The following is a 27553-nucleotide window of genomic DNA, read 5'->3' on the forward strand; positions in this document are numbered from 1 at the left end:
AAATGGCACCTAGACCCCAAACATAATTAAATATACAGGGTGTAAAGTTATAAATAAAACTGTTTATAGAGACAAAACAGCAATTGTATTATCAGCGAATTGTATTTTGGTGTAAAAACTTCAATACTTTTATCTTAATAGGTAACAACATGCTAAGAATACCTATAACAACAAAGGAATCTACTGTTTTAATATATATTATTAAATAATTTATATGTATAACCACTTATAACAGATCCATAAACTACCCTTACGTACTGTATATCGATGGTGCTATAGCTTTAGCTGATACATTTACAGTTTAATGTAGGATAACATTATTAATTGCACAAAGATTCATTTTTACAGGGGGGGACACACACCACTTTTTAATGAACAACGTTCTTCTACTAGATTAGGAATGTTATCCTTTGGTTTTGATGACATTATAACTACCCTGTGCATAAAAACACATATACTATACAGGCTGTGAAGGTCATTGAGCCACCATCCATCAATGTGTCTATAAGAAAATGCTGCACACTCCATTTTAATGTCATCCCAAGGAGAAAAGCACTCCACCAATATATTTGCACATTTTACATGTGCTTTTACATGTTGCAATGTCCCTTAATGTATTATGACCCCTTTATGTTTACTGTGGACTAAAATGTCAGCTAAATTTGCATCCCTTCTAAAAGCCACGATCGGTGCTTTCGGAAATGTATATATTTTTATTTTTTCTGAATTATGAAGTATACGCAAATGATTCCAAACTATTTTTTAAATGCTGGGTAATAATTTAGAATATGTAATTATTAATGGTACTCTCTTAATCCTCTCTCTACTTTTCTTATAATCAAGACGTTCATTCCTATTGAGTTTGTAAACTTTTCTCAATTTATTTTGAATTCCTTTCTGTTTTTCTGCAGTCATTTTCATCAGAACAGGTTGTTTTTATCCTTATACCCAGTCCTTTAGGAATTGCTCTTTTAGTATAATATATAGATACTGATGCATATCAGTAGGTTTCAAGTAAAGATTCAATTTTAACCAAGGTGTCTAAGAAATCAATTTCAGATTCTGTCCACCTTACATCCACCGAAATGTTAGGGTGGATATCATTTGCTAATTTATTAAACTGTACAAGAGATTCTTCTCCATGTGTCCATATTTGAAATATGTCATTGTGACAGACAGCGAATGAATGTGAATCAATAATATCCCTCACCACCTGTGAGGGCACTATTCAACAGGAACTGTGTGCCTCGTACTGAGTGGTTGGGCAATTCATTCCAGGGGCAGTCAGAAGCCATTCAGGAAGGGGGCGGCGTCACGGTACCAGGAGTCATCGCCCTAGTAAAGTGAGCAAAGTTTCAGTCATTGGAGGAGAAGTGACTGAACTAGATATCGAAGGGTCGGGCTGAGGGTACTTTAGGGGGACGTGAAGCCAAAATCGGTTTCTTTCTTGTGGTTAATGGGAGACAATTATGAGGACGATTAAACTGTGAGTGAAGTGTTGCTTTTTGCTTAACTGTGTGTGTTTATCTTCGCCAGATGGCTAAATACGGATCTGGGAGCTGCCGCTTTACGCCAGCAATACACCCGGACTGCACTGCACCTGAACACACACCAGCACCACTGTTTCCAGCACCGCACCTGCACTGAGAGCATGCACTGACCAGAGACGTGTCTGTGTTTGTGTCCTGTGTCTGTTTGTTATTATTATTTTGTGACTGCAAACCCTTGGTTTTGATGCTGGCAATACCTATAGTTGGGTAGAGCCAGCATTACTATTTATGAGGAAAATAAAGAACTTGAACCGTGAACTTTGTGTTTGTTGTTGTCTGGAGCACCTGCATCACCCTTTCACCTACACACTGCAACCAAGATGTTTACAGTCATCCACATATCTTATGTATTCTAAAAGTATATATTTGTATATATAATATATATATATATATATATATATATATATATATATATATATATATATATATATATATATATATATATATATACACACACACACACACACACATATATACACAACATTTTATATTTATATATTATTACTACCTAGTACATATACAAAAACACAAACATAACTCCAGATATCTACGTATCAATCTAATTTCCTATATATCCATCAAAGCTAGGAGGATTCCAACTTGCTATAAATTACTTTTAGTCTATCTGACCTGGGTTGTGCCAGAACCCAGAAGTACAAAAGTGAATTCAGAGCTGTCACATAGAGAGATTTCTCCAGATAACCAGCTTTCTTTGAATCAGAGTACTGGTGATAGACAGGTATACGACTTGCATTACTGACATTTAAGTTCAGTATCTTTAGCTGAAGACTTCCATTTCTTTCCATTGATTCTGCCCAAGTCTTTCTAGCACTAGATGAAACCAACAGCAGCACGAGATAATCTATTGTTTTCAAGAGACAGAGACAGCGTGTAAACATTTAAGAATGTAATTAGTAGTTTCTTTCCTACTATTTTTACATTTGGCATACTTAAATTGATATCCCTTGAACTGGTCGACTGTAGGACAAAATATTTCTGGCTGGTCCCTTTTTTAATGAATAAATGACATTATATTGTATTCTGGGATGTCTTTGTGCTTGTCACATGGAATCATTTAATAGATGTTCTTTATTCAGGATTTGGCCACCAAGTTGTACGCTCTTTGTTTGCATGGATATCAAGTCGGCACAGTATGCTACACAAATGAGGCCCTTTGTTTTCAGTTGTATCTGATTTTTGCCTATGCAAGTAATAATTAAATTTCAGTTCAATATAAGGTTAATTCAAGTCTAATACAGGTTATGTATGCTTGACACAGTCACCCAGACAACTGTTAGCATTCACAACAAGCAGACGCAAGTGAGGTGCTTTTCCTGTTATAAAATGGGTCGAAAACATGAATTCATATCCGACTGTGGGACAGATTTATCAAAGCCTTTACTCCAAAATTTTGTCTGCACCGTTTTTTGTCCAGTAAAGTGCAGGTATGTTGCGCACCTGCTGGTATCCGATACTGGATAAATAAAATATATCTGCAACAAAGAGTATTCGCAGTCAGGATTGGTTCACCAAAATACTTTTTTACTTTTATTTGTGCAACATCAAGATTAAAAAGTGAAAATTTAATTGTTAATGTTAAATAACTAGCTTCAAACAATGTAGGCAAACCTTTTGAGTTGCTAGTAAGATATTTCATTTTGGTAAATATCTGGCCCAATGTCAATATTGTAACCCCGGATGTTTACCAAGAAAACTGGTAAATGATGTGTCTGCACGATTTATTTATTTATTTTTAGGCACACTAATAAATTCCTGGATTCCTGAAACAAAGGGTCTTATGTATAAACCACATTTGGAAGTCAGTTTGTGCACCCATAGTTTAGCATTATTTGTAAACTACAAAAAGTAGTTTCAGCTTTAAACACACAAGCTCCCCACAACCCACTTGAAATCATGACCACTGTGAACCAAATCGGCATTATCCTGCTGCTACTAGCAGCAGTATAAGATCACAAATAAGAAAAACAAACAGGGGCGCTATCGATCTAAAGCCCATGAAAAACTTTTTGGGCAACTTTTTTTCTGGCAACAAGCTGTCGTTTACAAGCACTTTTCACCATGGGAACAGTTTAAGCTACAGCCACTAAACAAGCTTGTGCTAATTAACATCTACAGAAAGCTGCTTGAAATAATGTCAGAAAAATGTCCATTATTATTTTCCTTTAATAATAAAATATTATTAGGCTATTCAAAAGATTTTTATAAAACAACAGAGAGAATTTGGCTTTATGGAATTATCCTATGCTAATGCACAGATGATATGGAAGGAATATTAACCTGTCTACCTATTTTTAAAGGGTGATGATTTACAGTAAACTGCATTTGTATAACAAATTACTATCATTTCTATAAAGCAACACATTGGAAATTGAGAAAACAAATAAAAAATAAAAAGGGGGATTTAAAGGGAAAGGATTTTGGGCGTAATATTCAAACCTGCATATATAGCTGCTTAAGGTTTGATCGCTAACAGATTCAATGCTAGGTAAGGTCTTGTGAGGAATTGGTATGTCACCCTTTCTTTGTTAACCATTTCTTCAATTAACATCCCATTGATCGACAGTGCTTTTTTTCAGCTAAGAGAATCAAATTTGCAGCCAATTTGAACCCTCTGACTAATAATTTTTAACACAGTTGTCTGTCCAGAACTCAGCAACAGAAATAAAACAACATCAATTTAAATATAATCTTTAACAATATTATATATAGATTGCTTTTATCACTAACATTATTACTGCCAACAAACAAGCTGTTGCTTAACATTGTTGAAAACTGTTGCATCCTGATACCTTTGTTATAAGTGGTCTGATTGCAGCTAAATAATTGTAGAGTTTGAACTACAACACAATAAGTGCTATCAGGAAGAAACAGCAGACATTTTCCATCTGTTGTCTTTGAGATATCTGCATATTCCAAAATGAAGAATGAAGAACCGAAAGAAAAAAAAGAGGCTCAGCGATAATAGCGCTATGGAGCCTGGTTAGCACTCCTTTAGAGGAGTGGCTCTCAGCAGATACATGCTTCCCAATGAGCCTGTGCTGGCTACGCTTTTTGGAGAAGTTTCAGAGAGGTCACAGGGAATTAGTTGACATTGGTAGTTCCTGGAAAAGTGCCTTGAAATCATTATCACCCCTAAACAGCTAGATCAATTGGAAGACCTTTTTAATGGCTATTAAACATATTTCAGCCACACTGAGGAGTGAGTGAGCAAGACTGACTCAAGGAACATGTCTATTTACTGTTTTGTTTATGAGATCGATACACATTGCTGGGTTTTGAATTATGGCAATTAGTACATATTTCTGTACGAGACCACACAGCGTGCAGATTATTTTTTCTTTAGACCTTTAGGAAGCCCTATTTGGAGGGGAGTATTCGGCTGACAATGTTAAAAATGAATGGGAAAAAAGATATAAATCTGACAGTGATTTACCGCCTAACATCTGTCCCCCAACCGGATTCCACGGAAGCTTCTTGCTCCCTGGACCCTCTATTTCGCTTTAAGTTTGCGCTCTGCGGCCAGCTTCTCACTGAGCTGACACAACTGCCTCAGGAAGCCGTCGTTCGGTCCGATCTCTCGTTTCTGGCGCACGGTGGACAGCGCCGTCTTCGCGTCCATGTTGTGGCGCAGCATGAGGTAAGCGATGACGAGGGTCGGGGAGCGGCTGTAGCCCTCACGGCAATGGACATAAACCCGGCCTGCGGACAAGAGAGTGAAGAAGAAAACTAAGTGATTCCATTTTAGGATATTTTTGCAGTAATGTTGCTTTCTATCTATCTTCTTATGTTTGTTTTTGATACATTCGTTAAGGTGCTTTCATCTGCCATAGATCTATGTAGAAAACATATTACTTCTATAAAGACACTTTGGCTGATCTAGCATTGTATACATATGTCTGCGACAAGCAACTAGAACTGAAGAGCAGTTCTTAGACTTTTCAAGCACTAAAAAAAAAAAAACACACAGTATTTGTTTAATTGCAGTCAGAAGCACACAGAATGATTAGAAAAACTTAACAGTAAGGTAAAGGGGAAATTTGAAGCTATTTACTATTTAACAAAACATTATAGCTCAGTTTCTTTAAACATACATTATATACATGATAAGTGTACACCCCCTTGACAGCAATCCTAAATTAGCTCAGGTGTATCCAATTGTCTTCAAAATCACACACTAAGTTAAGTGGCCTCCACCTGTGTTAAATTGTAGTGATTCACATGATTTCAGGATAAATTCATCAGTTCCTGTAGGTTCCCTCTGCTGGGTAGTGCATTTCAAAGCAAAGACTCAACCATGAGCATCAAGGCACTTTCAAAAGAATTCCGGGACAAAGTTGTTGAAAGGCACAGATCAGGGGATGGGTATAAAAAAAAATATCAGTGACCTTGAATATCCCTTGGAGCACGGTCAAGGCGATTATTAAGAAATGGAAGGTGTATGGCACCACCAAGACCCTGCCTAGATCAGGCCTTCCCTCGAAACGAAGGAGGGAGGAGACTGTTCAGAAAGGCTACCAAAAGGCCAATGGCAACTTTGCAAGAGCTACAGGCTTTTATAGCCAAGACTGGTCAAAGTATGCATGTGACAAGGAGATTCTGTAGCCATGTGGCAAAAAGTTTCGTGGTCTGATGAAACTAAAATGGAACTTTCTGGCCAAAATGCAAAGCATTATGTTTGGCGCAAACCCAACACAGTGCATCACCCAAAGAACACCATCCCTACTGTGAAGCATAGTGGTGGCAGCATCATGTTATGAGGATGTTTCACATCGGCATGGACCGGGGGACTTGTCAAGATAGAAGGGAAAATGAATGGAGAAAATTACAGAGAATTTCTTGAGGAAAACCTGCTGCCCTCTGCAAGAAAGCTGAAACTGGGACGGAAGTTCACCTTTCAGCTTGACAACGACCCAAAGCACACAGCCAAAGCTACACTGGAGTGGCTAAGGAACAAAAAGGTAAATGTCCAATCGAAAATTTGTGGCATGACTTGAAAATTGCTGTCCATCAACGTTCCCCAAGGAACGTGACAGAGCTTGAACAGTTTTGTAAAGAAGAATGGTCAAATATTGCCAAATCTAGGTGTGCAAAGTTGGTAGAGACCTATCCCAACAGACTCACAGCTGTAATTGCTGCCAAAGGTGCTTCCACCAAGTATTAACTCAGGGGGGTAGAGACTTATCCAATTATGATCTTTCAGTTTTGTATTTTTAGTATATCATTTTTATCATTTTAAGATGGGTGGCTTTAGACCTGACAGTTGCTGGTAGAAGATATACTTTAATGAATATTTATGCCCCAAAGCCAGACTCACCTGGTTTCATTCACAATGTCTGTGCAGCTGTTAGACAGCTAGGTAATGACCACATAATAATGAGAGGGGACTTTAATCAAGTTAGAGATGTGCTCTTAGACAAATCTTATAGAGCTGAGAAGACTACAACCTAGCCATTGAAACAAAAGCAGAAGAACTGGGTCTTCACCCTTAAGAGGGATTTCACTTTTTTCTCATCCACATACAAAAGACCTGATTTGCGTGACAGGACAGTCATCAACTGGCAATATTGTTTTTTTTCTGATGCCCCTACAGAGATCACACTATTCATTAATAATTTGCCAGGGAACTATACTCCTCGGTGGCATATGAAAACCTCTCTACTCCAAAATAAGACATTGTGTGATTTTATTAACAAGGAAATACAGGAATTCTGGGAAATTAATTTAGGATCAGTTCCCAGCTCTGGAGTGGCATGGGATGCATTTAAAGTCTATCTGAGAGGCCGTCTTATACAACTTTCCTCCTTTATTAAGAAACAAAGTATACAGCGCACGTTATCGAGTTAGAAAAGAACATTATAGCTCACGAGAAATCGTATGCATGTGTCGAAAAACATGAATATACTTAAAATAGAGTTAAATTGTCTGCTGCAGAAAAAAGCAGAATTTGAATTATTTCGTACTAGACTAAAAATATTATGAGCGGGGGGAAGTGAAGGAAAATTACTAGCGCAAAATGTAAAACAGCAGCATGCCCAAATTTTAATTTCATCAGTCTGGAATGATGGAAACAAACTAATGACGCAAAAAGGACATTAATAACACCTTTAAGATATATTATCAAAACTTATATGCATCCCAGTGCCCCAAAAGTTATAATAAATTCAGTCTTTTTTTTTTCCTTCAATTAACCTGCTGACTTTATCAGAGCAGGAAAGGGACTACTTTGGGGGAGATATTACACTGAACGAAATCCAACAAGCTATCAAGGAAGTCCCCTGGTGATGATGGATGTACTGCAGACTTCTATAAGCAGTTCTCAGACAAGGTTGCTCCTAAATTGCTAACAGTCTTTCATAATGCTATGCAGATGGGCTGCCTTTCAACTAGTATGCGATCAGCAATTGAAACATTAATACATAAGAAAGGGAAAGATCCTCAGCAATGTGCTAGTGCTAGTGACCTATTTCTTTGCTCCATGTAGATGCTAAAATTATATCAAAGATACTGGTGACAAGATAGGAAATATTATTACCCAGGCTGAGGTAGATTATTACATTTATTATAGCAGACTAGGAACAGCGCAGAACCCCCTGTCGCCTTTTCCCTCAATGCGGAAAAGACTTTTGACAGACTGAAATGGTGTATCTCTTTCCTACTCTGGAATTGTTTAGTTTAGGTCCACCATGTATACAGCTGAACAAGCACCTACATGGGTTAATATAGAAAAAGAGCTTACAGACTCTTTTCCAATTTGGGTCTTTATTTCACAAACGGACAGGCCAGTCCTGTTAAAAGATCCTGTATTGGCTTTTGCTAGAGAAATCTAGAGAATAGCTCACCAGATTACAAAATCAGGCCCTCTCTTTACAAAAAAACCTTCTGTCTGGTATAACATATTACTACTTATTGATAAAAAGCCATTCTGCTGGGGTTCCTGGGTAAATACAGGAATCTTTTATTTGTAATATATTTATGAAGGCTAAATCATGCTATCGTTTGAACAAATGATGGCCAAATACAGCATTTCAAAAATAGATTTTAAAAATAGACCCAGCTAAGACACTATATCAATGCCATGACCACTTTATGGCCTCTGATTCTAATGTCAGGCATTCAGGGGCTGTTCCAACAAGTAAGGCAAGCTACAGGAGGGGCATCTAAATGTTACAGTCTTTTAAGACAGGTTCAAGCTCTGAAATTAGAAAGTCTGAAGATGGGAAAGGGACTGTGGCAGGCTGGTGAGTGGATAGAGGCCCAGAGACAGTCTGGAGTTCAAAAAAATAACTATTTTATTATAAGCACAAAAATGAAAGGGCACAAGGGCCAAAACAAAGCAATTTAAACACAAAATAAACAAAATAAAGCAAAAATACACTCACAAAAATAAAGGTTTCCAGGCTGGGTAATGCCTTCACTGGATTCAAAACATTCAAAAATCACAAACACCAAAACACCAAAACACCAAAACACCAAAACACCAAAACACCAAAACACCAAAACACCAAAACACCAAAACACCAACCTGCTTCCTCAGCTCCCTCCTCCTAAATGAAAAGCAGAGGCCTCCTTTTATGTCAGGTGGCTGGGCACTGATTGATCGTTAATTAAACTAATCATCTAATCAACCCCAGCCACCTGAACACAATGAACCAAGGCAGGTAGGGGAATTTAACCCCATCCCTGCCAATTTCTAAAGAGCAAAGCTGTGCTCTGCCACAGGGACCTTGGAACAAACTTGGAAATTTGTCATGTGCTTAGTGATATCATTGCCAATGTCACTGATGATGTCATATGTGATGTCTAGTGTGACAGGAAACATACACACAAGGGTGAATAGTTAAGGTTTGCATGGCTAACCTGTAATTTCCAAGTTGTCCTGCCTTTTCTGCACTGCCACTGGAAACCCAGCACACCGTCGCTACATTGTTGTCAGAAGTGGTGGCGAGGCAAGTACTCCGGCATGCACTTGGAAGCTGGCAGGGAGAGTGTACAAATGCAACTCTAGACTCACCCAAATAATTGGCATAGGCAAAACTAGATTGGCCCAGCATCGATGTTGAAACTTTGGACAAAGCTAAACTCGCCCAAATTAATGGCATGGGTGAACCAGATTCACCCAGCATCGCTTCTGAAGCTTTGGACGGAACTAGGCTCATCTACGCTAGTCCTGAAATTCAGTGAAAACTGTTGAAAAAACAGGTTTGGCCCTGTCATCTTTTTCAAGTTCTGGGCCAATCTAGATTCGCCCGATTGGATGTGGATAAATGCCGAAAAAAAAGTGGTAACTTTAGGATTCGCCCAGAAGCCCTTGGAGAAACTAAATTAGCCTGGTCAAAACTAGACCTCGCCAGACCAATGGCACAGAAAGGAAATAGACGGCAACTTCCAACAATCCACAATCAAGGTTTCAACAAAGCAAAGTTTTTATTCTCATATGAGTTCCAACAATATGTCTTCATCAGTTTATATATAAAAACATATAAACATATAAGAAAGGGATTGTGAGCCATCACCCATTATTTCTCTCTTGTGGAACATGTGATTTTTATCTGATTAGACTGGTTTGTAGTAAAGGTCTGCCCCTGTTATGCTGTACTGCATTGTGTTCTCTATTATAAGGATTTCATTCTTGATTTACTCTGTTTGATCAAGGTTGTAAAGTGGCAAGAAATAAAGATGCTCAATAGTTACTCCTCTAAGTTGAAATAAAATCCATGCAGATAAATCTCTGAAAACAAGGTTCAGCCCATTTCAACTAATGACTTTACTATCAGCTGGTGACTGCTTAGGTGAGATCTGCCATTCAGTCCAGCTGGAAGACAAATCACTGCTGAATGCCCGACACAATGTAATTGCTCTTTATCTCGTCCAAGGGATTGGCTTTAACTTCTTTTGAATGATACCAGAGGCTTTATTAAAGATTTGCACAACATACAAGCAATCATACCATATCACACAAATTTAACTGCATAAATATAATGTATGTTTATGGACAAGCATCCCTGAGCAAGCTAACACATTAACACAGTTATTGACTGCTAACTAAGCAAAGGCTAAATACAAAAGTGTATTCCTTTTTGTCGTGGATGATGTACTATTCTAATACAAATATTTGGTTCATTGTGTTGCCATCCTGGTCAGACCTTCTGTGCCTTGTACAGTGCTGGTGATAATACTAATGCTTAATGTATTTTGAAACTAGCTTGAAGTGCCTTCAAGTCAAACACCAGACAACAAGCGCCATTTGCTTTTTTGGAGCTGAAACATAATGTTCCTTCTTTGATGTGTTTGAAGTGGTCCCGTACACTTTATTGGAGGGAAACCGTGCTGCAGTAATTAAATACTGGAAAAAAAGTGGTCTTAATAGTTTTAAAAAACAAATGCCATAGGTGTTTTAAGTGCTTATTTCATTTTCAACTGGCTGATGTCACATCAGTCGTTAGTCTTCTAAAATATGAAAGAAAAACTGAAAAGGCACTCGCCAATTCCCAGTTTTTCTTGCTGTGTCTACTGAAGAAGTTTTAATGTGTCCATAGGCATTTCTTATCAAGGTAGAGTTCAGGCTGTAAATCCAGTGTGTTAGACGTTGGTCTGACTAATCTGCAGCATTCCATCATGTAACAAAGGCCACTGTTAGTGTTACATAAAATAGTGACGTTGAACAACTATACTAAAAAGTGATGTAAAGATCCTCCAGCTATTCCATTAAAAACAGTAGTTTGTTAACTGCATTTATCATGGATACATTTCTAATTAAGGAGCCAACACAAGTTCTACAGTTGCTGAAGGAAGAACTGGGGTTAGTTGCAGCAGGACTGAATTGGCTTTGTCAGCAATTGCCAGGACTACTCAACCAGCAGAGATATCGCCGCAGAACAAGAGGGAAACGCCACGGAGAGGGAAAATTACCACAAAATCTGGCTCAGCAACACCAAACACCAATCCCAGTAAGGTTAATGCCATTGACACGGCTCATAAAAAAAACAGGGCGATTGTATCAGTCCAGTTGGAGGAGTAGTTTTGATTGGCTCTCTTATGACCAGAAAAAAAGTTTTTTGTGGAATTTGCTGTTCTGCTTATAAAAAGAAAGTCCTATTTCCAAAAACATCTAGAGAAAAAGATTCATACACAACTTTTGTAGGGTACAGAAATTGAAAAAAGGCTTTACAAAGGTTTACTAGTCATGGGAAATCGAGTTTGCATCAAGCCTCCATTGGTGCAATAGCAGCCAGATGCACTCTAATTAAAATTCTGTCATCACTAAGGTATCTGGCTTGTCAGGGTCTTGCAATATGAGGAAAAGTGGACGAACAGTCAAATTTGACACAACTTTGAAATCTACGTGCGGAAGACATGCCGGCATTAAAGTTCTGGTTGAATCACTCAGGATACAAATGGCTTTCTCATGATGTTACAAATGAAATGCTTTCAATTAGGGCACACAATATCCTTCACACATTAACCCTTTGGCACAGAGCCATTCTGATTTCGGTGCTTAAGCACAGATGACGCGCTCTCTCTTCTGAGATGTTTCACTGCAAAAATAAGCAGTGGAGGAAACAAACCAGTGTTTTTGAGACTTGTCATTGAATGCAGCTAGGTACTAGGAAAAAAAAAAAAAACTGTATCTCTATGTGCACATTTAGATGATACACGTCAACACAGTGACGCACAGGAAACGCATCTACCGGCACATATTTTGAAGTGTTTATTGAGTCACACAACTGTTCAATACACATTTAGACAATATCTAAAATAAGAACTTGGAAGAGTATTTCTTTTTTTTTCTTCAGACGCTTGAAAAGGACAAGCAGAGACGTGATGGTACGCACACATCTTTATTTATTAATGTGTATGTTATTTATTTGTTTGCTTGGTAAAAGTGGTTGCCACATTCATTGCATTTTTACGTTTACTACTTTATCACCATATAGTTCTTTTTTCTATAGACTTTATAGCCTTTTTCTAAATATTATTTTCTCCATGATACAAAATTATTGGAAATCCTGTAATACATAGTACATATATACTATGTCAGAAATATAATTAGTGCCATCATTTCATTTTTTTTTTGCTTCTTTTGACTTGCTATATGTGGTTGAATTCTATAACTCTTGTTACTGATTTTTTTTTCCATGATACCAAATTATTTATTTTAAACAAAAACTATGTTTAATAAAAACAACTTAATTTGCCCTTGTTTTTTCATACATTACCATGATAAAAGGTTTTACATATGATTTGGCAATGTACTTTGTGACATTTTGCACAGTCTGGACTACTTTCATAGAATAGCTGACAGTTCTGAAAATAGGGCAGTTTTGGGGAATTTTGGGCAAAATCATGTAGCTCCTCAATAGTACAAGATATTTGAAATCTGAATTTTATTTAATATCCTCAAAATTTCATATTCTGGTAATTCTTTTTAGAACTAACTTGGAAAGGTGTGAAATTGGTAGTTTTTAAAAATATTACTTATTATTATACATTTTTCAATTATATTTTGGCCGGTCCAGTTTATATAAAAAACATACAATGCATTTCACGATAAAATACATTATATCATTGGAAACAGCTACTAAAGGCCTTTCTATAGATATATTGGGATTCAATTTCTCATGTAAGTTTGCCAAACTACAAACGCTAAACACAAAATGGTCGTATTCAAGCCCAAATATGGTCATTTGACCTAATGAGATTTGCCCTAACCCTATCTTTGGCTGGTGTTTTTGGCCACAAACCTAATTTACATGAGTAATTCTCCCAAACGTGTATGTGTGTCGCCATTTCACATGTAAGTTGACCCACATGGAAACCCTGTGACTGTCAAATAATAAAAAAATAGTGACAGACTAACTCCCCCTGGGAATTTTAAAAGTCGGTGCCTATAGGTTACTTGTTTGATTCAGAGTAAGATCAAATCATCATTTAATAATAACAATTTTGTTAAAAGGAAAAACATAAATTAGTGAAGGATATGTATTCATGAAACGCACTTATTCTTCGCTCAAGAACCACTTGGTGAACTACAATGAGCTGTTGTGCTTTTACGAACATGGATTCTTAATAACTCACAGATTATCCATTGTTATTTATTGGATGGTTCTTGACCTGCACACCCCCACCTTGAATGCTCCAATATATAAAAGAAAACAAAAAGAAACATTCAGAGCGAAGGGATGCTGCATTACACTGAAACCATGTGAACTTTGTGAAGGGTCATCATACGTCAAACACTGATCATACTAATGACAAGAAGCAAACATTTCTGCTATACCCTCCCTAAGCGCTGGGAGTTTGCCTGAATAATAACAGTGATTATTGGTCTATGTCATCAAGACTGAACCTAAAATCAGGAATGTCGCACAGCACTTCTCAAGTACTGTATTAATTCACTAAACAGGCCAAGTCTGTTTGCATTTAGCATTTAAGTCCTGCTATGTATGTAAAGACCTCTAACATTTATAATAATTCTGATATTTGTTTATTTTTATTCAACCTCTCTTTGCTTGTTTAAAACCTGGACATTACGCTATTGATTCTTACCGTCCTTCTGTGCCAGAGCTTTTTCCATAAAGTCTGCACTCTCCTCAAAGTATTTGCTGAGATTGAAGTGCTCTGTGTCGTTGGCTCTAATCCCATGGTAGGTGATGCCAGTGCCTTCGTAGAACTCAGCGTTGGTGTTGACGTGCATGAAGGACTTCCCCTCTGCTGCGTTCAGGACATGGGTCACTCCTAGACGCTGAAGCCTCATAACATTCTTGGCCACAAAGCTGAAAAAGGGAAAATGCAATCAAAACTAAAATAGCTGTTATGCTGTACTTAAAAAGCAGCCATGCCTGCAGGGAATCCACTGCAGTGGATGATGTACTATCATAATAAGAATATTTGTTCCATTGTGTTGCCATCCTGTCCAGGTAATGGTTCAGCTATGACAGGGCAATACATTGGTATTAACTGAGTATCCCAATGGCATGTTTCAAACTTTTCTTAACAAGGAGGCTGCTTTAAGAAAACTTGTATGCCTGTAATGACACCACCAGCATACTTTAATGAACTTGCTTGCATTTGATGATATAGTTGAGGTAAAAGAAACCCATGCAGTACTGTGTTAGAAGGGAGATCTATAAACAAGTATGTTTTTTGCCTTAAGGGTTGGTACATTCTATTTCTTAAGGCCATCAAAAACTGCTTGTGTGAGCAGCCATTAGCGCGTCTAGACCAGCACAGACTTACAATGTGGAGAATTTGGCTCCAACCCAGTGGATTCCAGCTTCCAAGCAGGCAGCAACAACACCAAAATAGATTTGACTAAACAGTGGGTTGCACACACAACAAATGCAGTCCTGGTATTGTGCCCTCCCCCTTTTCCCTGGTAAAGTCCTCAGCCTGACATCACCCCCGCCCCCCTCCCCCACCACGAGGGCCCACTCTTCATGTGCTGCTATTTCCACATTGCAAAAGCTCTTACACACTTGGGGCCCTGCTGTACCCAAAATGATGTATTTCTTCCCCCCAGTCAGTGCACTATTGATAAACAGCTAGCCTGGGAAAATGCACTTCGCAATCACTCTTACTCGTATATTAAATTAAATTTAGTGCGTGATAGGCTGCCAGCTTAGACAAAGCATTCCACCAGTTAGGGTTCTGTTTGAAGATATTTTGGAGAACACTTTTAAACAGAACTGACACAATACAACATCATATTATTAATGCTTGTTTATTGCAAATACCTACAAATACAGTATAGACCCCCATAATGCTTTAGACATGGCAGAGTTACAGTGAAGTATCTATGCAATAATTACAGAAATTGTCCCATTTGAGAGGTCGAAAATCTAAATCAGGTGGAGATTATTGTTATTGTGACAACAAAATGAACTACCAAGTTGGCTGGTTTAAAACCATACTCTTGTGTCATCTGAAATTACTGAATTTTTTTGCTGTGTTAATGCCTAATATATAGCATAACACTATTTCTTGGGCATCACCCCTCACAGTTTTTGAGTCAGATTCCATATTTCACTGTAGCTTTTTGGTTCCTGCACAGATGTTGCTGTGACTGTTTATTTACAGCGGAGCCCAGTTGCACGCATCGCATGGGCAACTGCAAAATCCCAAATGACATGTGATTCTCATAATTATATTCTTATAAGATTACAGAGACTCAATGTACATGGTACGACATTGCCATACTTCCAGTAATTAGTTGTTTAAAGCAGCTTTTACAGAATCCTTTAATATACAGTACAGCTTATTAACTTACAAACTGACCAGTCATCCAAACGCACCACTGAAAGCAGAAACAGGGCTCCTGGTTACTTCAAAAGACACAAAGAGCAGACTGGTGATTTTAACAGATTAACTGCCTCATTTTTTTTTTTTTTTTTCATTTCACATGGTAAAGAAGTAGACCTTCCAGCCATGTCAATCATATGAACATCCTCCATTAACAATGTGTTTGTAACCTTGTCGCTCCACGGTAACATTCAATGTTATTCTCTTAAGTATTTATTTTCTATCATTATACATTGTTGTTTAATGATTATTTCCATATCTGTGTGCTTTATCTATCCATTATTGTAATTACTTGTATGGTCTGCTAATGGTTCTAGAGGGAAATATATTGGTGATATAATGGTAACGTAACAGTATTTTTCCAGCTTTTCTATAGGGGCAGTGCTGCCAAAACAACACATTTAAAAGAAATGTAATACGAGTTAATTTCTTTTACAACAAATGCGTAGTCATTTCTCACTTTTTCTCACTGCATACAATATTTCCCTCATCAAAAACCTACACACCTACACAAAATTACTTACTGGAAAATACAACACAACATAATTATCCTTTAGACTGCAACAGGAGTATGTTACATTAAATATTTACTTCATATTTCAGAATCATGTCAATACATTTGCACTAATATCTTGTAAGCTGATAGGATAGTATATATATATAAGAAAGGTAATTTGTGCACTACAATGCTTGATACTAATGACATGCTGACCAGTATAAGGTAATTACATATAATAAAAGTAAAGTCTCTACTGCAATGCAAAAGTTCAAAATTCTTTCAGCCCAACTTTCAATTGATATGTTTTAGATGGCTTACCAAAAGAGTTTCTGTAAAGACATTCATGGTCACACTCTGACCATTATTTTACTTCAAATGGATCAATTACATAACTCCTGCTCGTTTATTTTCTTCAAAAAAATCTCTTTATTAGTTAAAACATGACTAGAAAAACAAACAAACAAACAACATATTTCAACACTACTAGATTATTATGGATTGGCCCTGTCAGTCCCCAGACTTGAATCCCATTAAGATGTTGTGGATTGACTTGAAGGCTGCTGTTGAAAAAAGGAAACCAAAGTCAATTGCAGAACTCAAAGCTGTGTGTGTTGATGAATGGGCAACAGTATCTCTGGAAAGATGCCAGGAACTGGTTTGAAAATACAAAAAAAGCTGTAAAGGAAGCAAAGGCTGGGCACACACAATACTAATGTAAGGGTGTCCAAATACTTTTCTCAAAGTATGAAGTTACAAAAAGTAAACCATAATGTCATGTGACTTTACCAGCAATGGTAGCGCACAGAGGATGGTACAAGACTATAAAAACATGAAAAATAAAACACAATATGACAAACTATAAATCAAAGGTGTCGTGAAAATGGCAGGCCTTGCAGCAGCCCTGATCACAGTGATCGCCATAATTTTATACTGACGCTCCGCTGAGACACGCCCACCTGCCTGCTGGTACAGCTGATTGCTTTCAGCTGCTGCTCCACGCAGACAGTTAGGGGTCCCAAACAGATTGTCATCACAATTAAATAATTAAATTAATCTATTTACACAAATCCATATATTTACAACAATTAATCTCAAATATACAAATATACATGTACATAACTCACCATGTGCAGGGCTTCCGCCCTGTCACAGCATGTTACATAATAATCTGTTGTATCGTTATACAGCTGAATCTCTAATTTATATCGTTCAATAGAACAATTAGAAATTATAGAAATCACTTTCTTTGTCTGCAGCTGTATATTGTATAAATAGGTCCAACACAGTTTATATCAGATTCTAGTGGTAGCTGGTTCAAATCCCCCCAGGTGAGTAAAGTAGGGCCATTTTTTTCTGCAATAAGAACATGTAAAGAAATGTAACTTACAGTCATAAATGAAAGTTTACCACAGTAAATTAGCATGGTAAATGTTATATGATTTACCATACCTCTCTTTATATGTCAATCTGTGACTTTTAACATGAACAAAATAAAGAAAAAATAGTGCCTGCCTGGGTTTGGCTGGTGTCTGACAAGACTCAATTAACTCAGGTGCCCCGTAACCTAAGGGGAGTAACTGCCCACCTGTTATAGCTCCCTTGTAAGTGTCCCTTGTAAATTGCATACATATTTCATCTGTATCTTGCAAAGAAGAGCGCCCAGACCTCAGCATGCATTCCCCTGCAGTGTATCAAGCATGTACAGTTACATGCACATTATTAATGCAAAGCAGGCAACAAGACAATGGAATGAGGGCTCCTCCATTGAGAATACATTAGCAGTTGCATTTAAGTTTCTGCTTTAACAATCACTAGTTGTAGGCAGACAGCTATAAATCTTGGGCTCAGTATTAGCTAAGCAACTGCTGTAGATATAAACCAACATAAATACCCATCTATTAAACTTGTCACACTTCTCAAACTGTAATGTATTTCAAGTCCAATGTAGTGTATGTATGTAGTCCAGCCTGGCACCAACAATTGCTTGTATGCATAATAAAGGATTCATGGAAAAATATTTCACTGACAATGGAGTCATTGTTGAGCACAGTTACAGCTTACACTGCCTGGCTATTTTATAAGGACCTGTATGTAACTGTGACTGGTTTCCCTGATCACAGTCTTGACACAGTGCGGGATATCCACAAGGTGCTAGGAGGTGTGTCGGGGGATTTCAATCCATTCAGTCATTAATATTGCCTGAGGGTGTTTAAGTCAGGATTACTGTCCTAAAAATATTTTACTGCAAACAGACTTTGATATCGTTTACAAAGATGTACCAGAGAAATTAAAGATGGTTACAGATACAATCATATACTAAATAATTAAAAGACACAATACTTACTGGTATTAAGTTCCAGATCTTGTTGAGCGTGTCTGTATAGTAACAGTGGTTATTAGTCATTACAGTTGCATCACAGTTGCTACAGTACTTGTTATTTGCTCCAGCACAATGTGTTCTTCTTCCGCATGGTTGCGACAGGACACTGATAAGTGCACTGATGGTGCTTGGCTCCTTTTACATATCAGTGCGTTTGACACTGAACCTCTAGACTGGGGTTCCATCCTCAGACTCTACCTATTATATTAAGAACCTAATTTACCTACACAACAGTTCCTTATTATGAATTAGAAACCTCAGAAGCATTCATCCACTACTCAAGCTCTGTGTGAGGGCACTAACTCTAGACAGAACATCTAGCTTTCAAAAGAACAAATGGAAGAAAAGCAAAACCTCACTGAAAAGGTAAATACATTTGTTAATTGAATGGTTTAAGTGTTTAATAAGGGCAATATGAGCAATGTATACCTGCCGTCACAATACAACCCTGATTAGAGACATTATCTTGCAGGTTAACCTTGTTCAAATGCTAAATGAGATGGTCAACTATTGCTGCAGTGGGAAATATATCAGTGAAGAAGCTTACAATATAACGTTTCCATGGTAATTACTATTAGTGAGACGAAAACATCAATTAATAGGGTTTACCTCTTAAATCATCCATTACCTAGAGATTCTGCCTCTAGGAATCATCTGTTTCTAATACTGCTCCCTGGCAAACTGTCAATCTGTAAGGTATTGTAGATGCAGGAGTCTTGCAGCTTGATGTAATTTTATTGTTATTGGTTGGTTCTAGACGTACCACTTTGTCAAAAGGAGACAGAGGTCCTAATTTGATACTGCGTCTCATTAGGGCATAGAAAAGATGCCGATATCACAGGATAAATGATCTCACATTTTCAAATTATGATGTAAAGACTGAGATCATGTATTATAATTTAATTTGTGATCTTGACATGACCATTTCAAATGTCAGCATGCTGAAATTCTTTATCTAGTGATCACAACATTTTTCCCCATGTCCTTAATGAACCTAAATCTGAAGCAAGTAAAAAGGTAAAGACAATTTTCCAGAGCAATAAACAGTATAAAGCCAGCCATCAACAAGTCAGAAGCGCAAAGTAGCAGTTATATTTTCAGTTATATTATTCCTGCTAGATTTATACCATTAAATAGTTTTATTCCTCTTTGAAACTATGTCGTGGTTACTTCCTTTGGGTATGGGTGATGTTTGTGCTGATAGATCTGGCCCCTGGCCCTGCTCTCAATCGGAGAGTAAGCCACTGTAATCTGGAAGAGAAACTCATCTGGCAAAGCCATATGAACAGGGTGGAGAGTGACAAAGCCCCCCACCGCCCATCAAAGAGACTGTCTGCAAATAAAGTGGAGGTCGGGGAGATGGAAGATAAAGTTGAAATTGGGATTGCCTCGGCAACAACCAGGTGAGTTTCCATGAGGTTTAAAGAGGTAAAGTAAGCTGCCACAATCCCTGATGATTTCAGCCTAGGCTTATAACAAGAAGCACTGAATAAATACTGTACACATAACTAACTGATTTCCAAAGCATTTTGGAACTAGTCTAAGGGCAGTCATTCAATAAGCTTCTAGAACAGGCAGAGAGGCTACAAATAATGCCAAAACTTCAAAAGCCAGCTTGCGACAGTAAATCAAAGAAGCACTTTTAATTGTAGTGACAGTAAACAGCACGCAGGGCCTTACCATACATACAGCTCAGTAAATAGACTGCCACTAATTTATAGCTGCCCTGTAATGGAAAGCTAGGTGTGTGCTCAATATACTGACAGAAGCCAAGGCAAATTGCATTGCAGTGTATGGGTGCACAGGCTCATGGTCTTGTCGAGAGCTGAGTTAAAAACTCGAAAAGGCATAAAATCCATTTGGCAACGGAAATAAAATGTGAAAATATTTTTAATGTGACAGTTTACAGAGGAAGAATAGCTCCAGCACAGTATTAGAAATGGTTATATTGTAAACATGGGAAAATTTTTACAATGTACAGGGTCTATTATGTGATGTACAGTGAGTTACAAGTAAAAAGTCTATGGATCAGTCTATGTAAAGCCATCATTAATTGCTACAGCGGAAAATCTAATTTGAAGGATGGCATCTGCCATTTGCTGTTCCTTTTTTTTATTCAAGTTTTGAGCAATACAATATACAGTATATACATAGTTACAATATCCGGTGTGTGCCCACACTGCCTGTGCCCTCAGCCTAGGATAAGAAACATGAATTATATTTTAATGTCTGTGGTACCAGGACAGTATCGTCCAGAGAGTAGTGAAACCAGGGGGCCTATGTTTTATCAAATAAATGTGAGCTGCCTCTCAGTTTCTAAGTTAATTTCTCCAGGGGCATAACCCTATTTATTTGATGGATCCACTGAGAAATAGTGAGTGGGTCTGGTACCATTTGCACATTATACATCTTTTGGCAGCCACCATAGTTAAACCAAAAAAATGACAGATTCTGAGATTAGAGAAATTCAGGTCTGAGGTATCCCCTAGTATAACAGATAATGAGGTTAAGTTTAAATCCCTTTTTTTGTAAATCGTACCTAAGATCCTCCTCACTGCAATCTACCAAGGCTGAAGTTCGGGGCACTCCCATATCATATGTAAAAAGGTGCCCTACTGCACTTACATCTTGGACATAAGGAAGAATAGTCCTTCTTAAACAAATTAGTCTTTTAGGAGTTAAGTAGGCCCTGTGTAGGAATTTGAATTGTGCAAGTTTATATCTTGTATTAATATAGGAACTCAAGGATAGTTCACATATATCCTGCCATTGTTCACCTGCAATTGGAGTTCCCATATCCTTTTCACATTTAACTTTCAGATATTTACTATTGACTTCAGCGTGTCTCAAGAGGAGTTAATACACTTCCGAAATAAACTTAACAGGAGGTTGTTTTAGTAACAGGGCTTCTAAAAATGAGTACATAGGCTTGTCTAGAGTAAAATGTTATGTTCAAACAAAAATCTATATTGCACTTGCAACAATTGTAGGAGCCCAGGCAAACAACTATGCCTGGTGGTCCACCAACCTGGTCTCTAGGCCCAGCACAGGGAGGTCCGAACATTCCGGCAGGGTGTCCGGGAGCACGAGAGAAGGGACCGCACCCACCAGCAACAGACTGTGGCTCAGGGGTGGCGGTCAGGGCTGTGGTGAATGTGGACTCCTCACCTGCTCCCCCTTCTCTATAGCCAGAAGCTTCTTTCGGGTGTGGGCGATTCTAGTTCTGATGGTGGTACCTCTAGCTCCGGCAGCAACTCCTGCTTTGGAGGCGGCAACACTTTCTGCAGCAGCAACTGCAGCTCCAAAGGCTCCGGTTCTGGCAGCCCAAACTCTTCATACCTGACTGGCCTCTTTGTGTGCAGCAGTCGACTGCACCAGTGCTTTTAGCATCTCCTCCATTTTTTCTCTTTTGTTTCGTTCTTATGTCGGTGTGTAGGGCGCACTTTATCCTGCCTTATGCAGGCCTTAATTGGCCTCAGGTTCTTCCTCTTTCCTGTTGTCCCAAGGCATTCTGGGAGTTATAGTCCTGCAGCTCCCTCCTTGGACTACAACTTTTCTCCTTCTCCTACTGAACTCCTGAACATTATGGGGTATATTCAATTGAAATGAACTGTGGTGGATTATGCTGTCATTGTTTAACACATTATAAGAAGGGGTCTTTAAGTGCATTTCTGTCTTCATAAGTATGTAAAATAAGTGGTATGGTCCTAAATTAATATTTAAAGGATGCAATATTTAGATCTACCACTGTTTAGATCAAATGAGTCCCCAATGAGTTTCATATAAGAACGTGTGAGATCTACAAAGTGACGTAATATAGTACATGATTTCCATTACATGAGAGTAGGTGTTAAAACTTCATGTTGATATTGGACTCGGCTCTTGCCAAGTTAAGCACCAACTAAGACATAGCTTCTTTTATTGTAAGCTAATGTGATCCATTTGTGTTTCCTTCCATCTGATGTAGATATCCTTCTGCCTGGTGTTGATGACTGAAGTGTAATGCTGGCTACAGGGATCAGCCTATTTTGTCTCCCTGGAGCATTAACACACGCAATGGCTACAAGGCAGGCTCCAGGCATCAACCACAGTGCAGCCTCCCTAGCGCATAAGCATGACAACCGTCTGGACTGAGTTGAGTAGGGTACTTCTCTGGGATCTTCAAGTGGGCACCTTCCATCCTTGGTGTTTCGTCGACTAGCCCACAACACCTTAAGAGGGATCGACAGTGATTCTGGTGTCCCAGCATCATTTCTTTCTGCTTTTATTCCAGACCCAACCTGCACCAGTTACAATCTTGGTAATTTTTATAATGTGTCTCAGTGGCCCCCATTCTCACTTTTCTATTGTGTGATGATTCAAGGATACAGCTACAGCTATCCCCCCCCCCCCCCCCCCCCCCCCCCCACTGGTCTTATCTTGGCTATACTCTTTCTGAGATATAATCAGTAGCCCCTTTCTCTGCGATGATAACCGCTTGGACGTCTGCTGTGGCTGCAATAGGGAAACGTATACTATGTATCACAATCTAATTAATGTTAGGATGTAGAGGTCAATTATCCAACGCAGGGGGACCATAAACCATTAACCTGTCTCCCTGCAACAAACAGCAGTAAGAAAATGCAGGTATACTTGGAGAGAAGACATGTTTGAGAGCCCTTTTAAGGCTGTAGTAAAAAAAATAATTGTATTGCAAACCTGAATTTCCATTTTAAAGCATGATATCTGGTACTACTTTATGTTAAAGAAAGTACAATAAACTGAATATCTGAACCCTGATTATCCGAACACCTTTATTATCCAAGCAGCCCTTGTTAACATGTCCGGTTGTGTGCTGTGCTCTTCTGCCCTATTTGCAAAGAAAATGCGCAATTCAGCCCTCAATTTCTTTTATTTATAGAACAGTGCAGTACTGTAGGTTATATATTCACAGGTAAGGGGTGAATTATATCCTTTTAGGTTTATTGATTGGAAAAGTCAAGTAAAAAAATAATCACTTATTGATTGGAAAAGTCAAGTAAAATAATCACTGTCACAATTTAACTATCAAAATAATTTTATCCCAATTAGTTCAGATAATGGTAGTTCTATTGTACTCAGTTTCTATGTCTTTTTTCTGGAGATCTGTTACACTTGCTTTTCCTGGGTAATTTCCACTCAGTAGTGTCTTCAGGGTCAGAACGATGTTGGTAATGGTCTGAGGTGACCCAGTAACTTTCCAATGCAGTATGTAGTACTGCAGTACATACATTTAGGACATTTTCAATACTGTATTTCAGAATATGGAGGGATATACTGGAATTGTTCTGTTGGAAATATTGCTCATCTCCTTGGAGTCATACCCACTTGCCTGGTGAGTCATGTACGGGGGTGGATATTCTTTGTACATCCCTGGCCTGTACTGCTATGAAAATGTGAAATTCACTCAAATGTTTATTTTTAGTTTGTGAGCTGTTTAAAAATCCAGGGGGATACTGCACTACAAAAAGTGGTTTATTAAACCTTAGTCTGTCAAAAGAGAAAGCACGTCAAGCACTGAGTTGCACGTATTTAAAAAAGCATCGGCTACATTTTTAAGTAACTTTAAAGAGATGCCTTATACAGTATGTATTAGCTCAAACCTGTTATTAATTAAACTTTATTAGCCATGCAGTACTCTAGTTCAATAAAATCTTATTGAGTAAATTACTATCACAGTTCCCTAAAGCAGGGGTTCTCAAGCTTTGTCATAGAAAGCCTCCTTGAGCTATAAAAAAAAAATGACTTCGCCTCCCCAAAATAATACAACAAACTGGAAGTCTACTGTGTTGCAACATAATGAGGGATTTGATCAATAAAGATCAGTATGAGTTTCAGAAGTATTAATGTTAAGTTCAAAAACAATAAGAATGGAAGCAGCTGCACAAACATTTTAAGAAACACGACACCAAACAATGATAGATTAATTCAGTATAATATCCATCATTCCCACCTTATCAGTGGGAGGGTGTGTGCTTGTTTCCTTGCTGCACAGTCTAGAATTTGGGGTTGCAGTGTAGAAAGGAAGAGACGTAAGTCATCTTCAACAGAAAGCCGGGAGCGATGCTTTGTCTTGATTGCAGCTGCTGAGAAGCCAGACTCGCATAGTCAGGTGGATGAAAAAGGAATGAGGGCTTAAGGGCCCAGTCTGCTAACTCACAAAATTCAGATCCCACTGATAACCAAAAGTCTGCAACTGGCATTTGTGAAAATCTGTGCTGCAGTTCCCTGTCGCTTGACAGGTCGATAAAGCTTTCCTCTTCTTTTGAAGACAGCATATCTGTGGGGTTTGGCTTAAAGGTGAATGGGTTTCTGATCCACTGATTACATTTGTATTTTCCCACTTCAGGAAAGTATTCATGAAACTGCTCCTGCAGGCCCCCTAAGTGCTGAACAATTACTGTCAACTGACAGATCAGCGCACTGTTCCACAACGTCCTCCATTGCTAAAAACATACAGATCCGTGCTGCACACGTGAAGATCACAGTTCAGGTCTTAATGAATGCTGCTATCCGATCATTAGCAATGAAAACATTTGCATCTCGTCCCTGAAGTGACACGTTCAGAGAATTCAATCGCTCGAATATGTCAGACAGATATGACAACAAGAATATCCAACGAGTGTCACTGACATGCTGTACAAGTGGAGAGTTATTGTCGTCAAGAAAAATACGGACTTCCTCGTGCAATTCACTGAGTCTTGTCAGCACCTTGCCCGTGGACAGCCAACGGACTTCTGCGTGTAACAACAGCTGCGTGATGTTTGCCCACATGTCTTCGCATAAAATGGCAAAAAACCTTGAATTAACCGGGTGCGACTTTATAAAGTTTACGGTTTTCACTGCAATAGAAAGAACATTGCGAAGATCCTCTGGCATCTTCTTAGCAGCCAATGCCTGTCTGTGACTCCAGATTGTTGTGGGGGCCACTTCTTGTACCCTTGTCACAGGCCCATTGTGCTGTCCTGTCATAGACCTTGCACCATCGCTGCAAATTCCAAAACAACGTCCCCAATCAAGGCCAGTGTCTTGGACAAAACCATTCAATAGTTTAAAAAGCTCTTCACCAGTTGCTCGTGTTGGAAGTGAATAGCAAAACAGAAATTCCTCTTTTAATTCTGTTGCTGTAGCAAAACGAATATACACCAGTAGCTGTGCAGCATTGGATACATCGGTAAACTCATCTATCTGAATTGAAAAATATGGGCTCTGACAAACCCTTTCTAGAGTTGCTCATTTACATAAGGGGCCATCTCCTCAATATGGCTTGAAAGTGGGATCACGTCTAGCTGTGATGCTGCTTTCTCTCCTATCATCATCGAGCACATATCCTTTGCAGCTGGAAGTAGTAGTTTTTCACCTATGTTGTGAGACTTACCAGCTTTGGCAACGCGTAAAGCCACATGGTAAGAAGCCTCCTTCATGTTAACAGTGCTGTAGATTTCAACAACCTTTTTCTCTCCTGTTAACCCATTGAGCTTCCTATGAAAAAACTCTACGGGTTTAGATACTAAGGTAGGGTTTCTTGTTTCAAGATGCTGGTGTAGCTTGCAGGGCAGCATACTGTTGTTTGTCACACATTGAAGCTTCGGTGCATCGCTGGACCCGCTCCATGTAAAACCTTGTTTTAAATAAGCTTCGTCATATTTTCAGCTTCTGCGTTTTGCAGAACCTCAGCTGCTGCCCTCACTTCGGCTTGTATTGTACGTTTTTCTCCCTTTGTCACAAAATGATCCATTTCACACCTAAGCTGTTTCTCTCTAACAGCGCTGCTAATAACAGTTTACTTGGCGGAAAAACCGCATTACAACTGCCAAAGGAACACTAGCACGTTAAACAAACTCTTTTTGTGTAATTTTTTTATTTAATTATTTTTTAAGTATAATACATTTTAAAATATATAATAATTAATTTATTTAAAAAAAAAGAAAGACACACAGCTCACGCCTCCCATGATACATTTCTGCACCTCCCTTGGGAGGTGCGTCCCATAGTTTGAGAACTGTTGCCCTAAGGTGTAGCTATAAAAATAATTCCATGAAGATTGCTGTAACATCTGTTTCTTTCAAAACTGCACATTTGAGAGTAATGAAGCTAATGTAAGTCACACAGGATTTAAAAACAAACACAGCCATGAGAATAAAATCTAACATGAAATCAAAGCTAAAATGAAATTACATAGTTTAGCATGTAACAACGACTACAAATCTAGCTAGTTAAGCATATGCAAAAAAAAATTAAAAAAAGAAAGGCATAAATAAAATATATATTTTGGAAAATCTAGCAAAATAAATGTGACACATGATGCACCCATGCAAAATTATGACAGGGTAGCATGTTCCGATGTGTACCAATGGAACTTTAACAATCCTGTATTGACGCTTGAATAGAAAGCATCAAAGCAAAAAATCACATACAGACTGACAGCAAGTGGCAACAACATACCGTCACACCTTGTTCTGACCCGCCCCTGTCTAACACGCATGCGTTTGTTGTACATGTCGATAATCCTAATCCTCAACGCCTCTTTTCCACCCGAACCAAATAACATAACCCTAAACTACTCAGACCAAAATACCAAAACGTCACACTGGCATTATCACAAGGAACTGAGGATAATTACCAGTAGTTTCCGTGGGTTGAGCGAGACTGTAGACTGTAGCTATTTGTACACGACATCCAAAGACTCATCTATACCATTTCACCCTTATTTCGAGAAACGCATAAGCAGGCGCAATGAAACAAAAACGAACACAAAATCTATTCAAAATATACACATGAATAGAA

The 27553-nt window shown here is 38.3% G+C and overlaps 1 protein-coding gene across 1 annotated transcript in view; it reads right to left on the bottom strand.

Moving 5' to 3' along the window:
* Nucleotides 1–3901: 3901 nt before the first annotated feature.
* The window catches only part of dusp3a (dual specificity phosphatase 3a), a 24438-nt gene continuing 786 nt past the window's right edge, over nucleotides 3902–27553 (bottom strand). Inside the window, exons 2-3 of the mRNA XM_041266888.1 lie at nucleotides 14118–14344; nucleotides 3902–5270 (exon numbers count right to left, since the gene is read on the bottom strand). Of these exons, the coding sequence (XP_041122822.1) occupies nucleotides 5062–5270; nucleotides 14118–14344 (436 nt within the window). The 3' untranslated portion in view covers nucleotides 3902–5061. The remainder of the gene's footprint in view (nucleotides 5271–14117; nucleotides 14345–27553) is intronic.

Source organism: Polyodon spathula, chromosome 12 (assembly GCF_017654505.1).
Source record: "Polyodon spathula isolate WHYD16114869_AA chromosome 12, ASM1765450v1, whole genome shotgun sequence".
NCBI lineage: Eukaryota > Metazoa > Chordata > Actinopteri > Acipenseriformes > Polyodontidae > Polyodon > Polyodon spathula.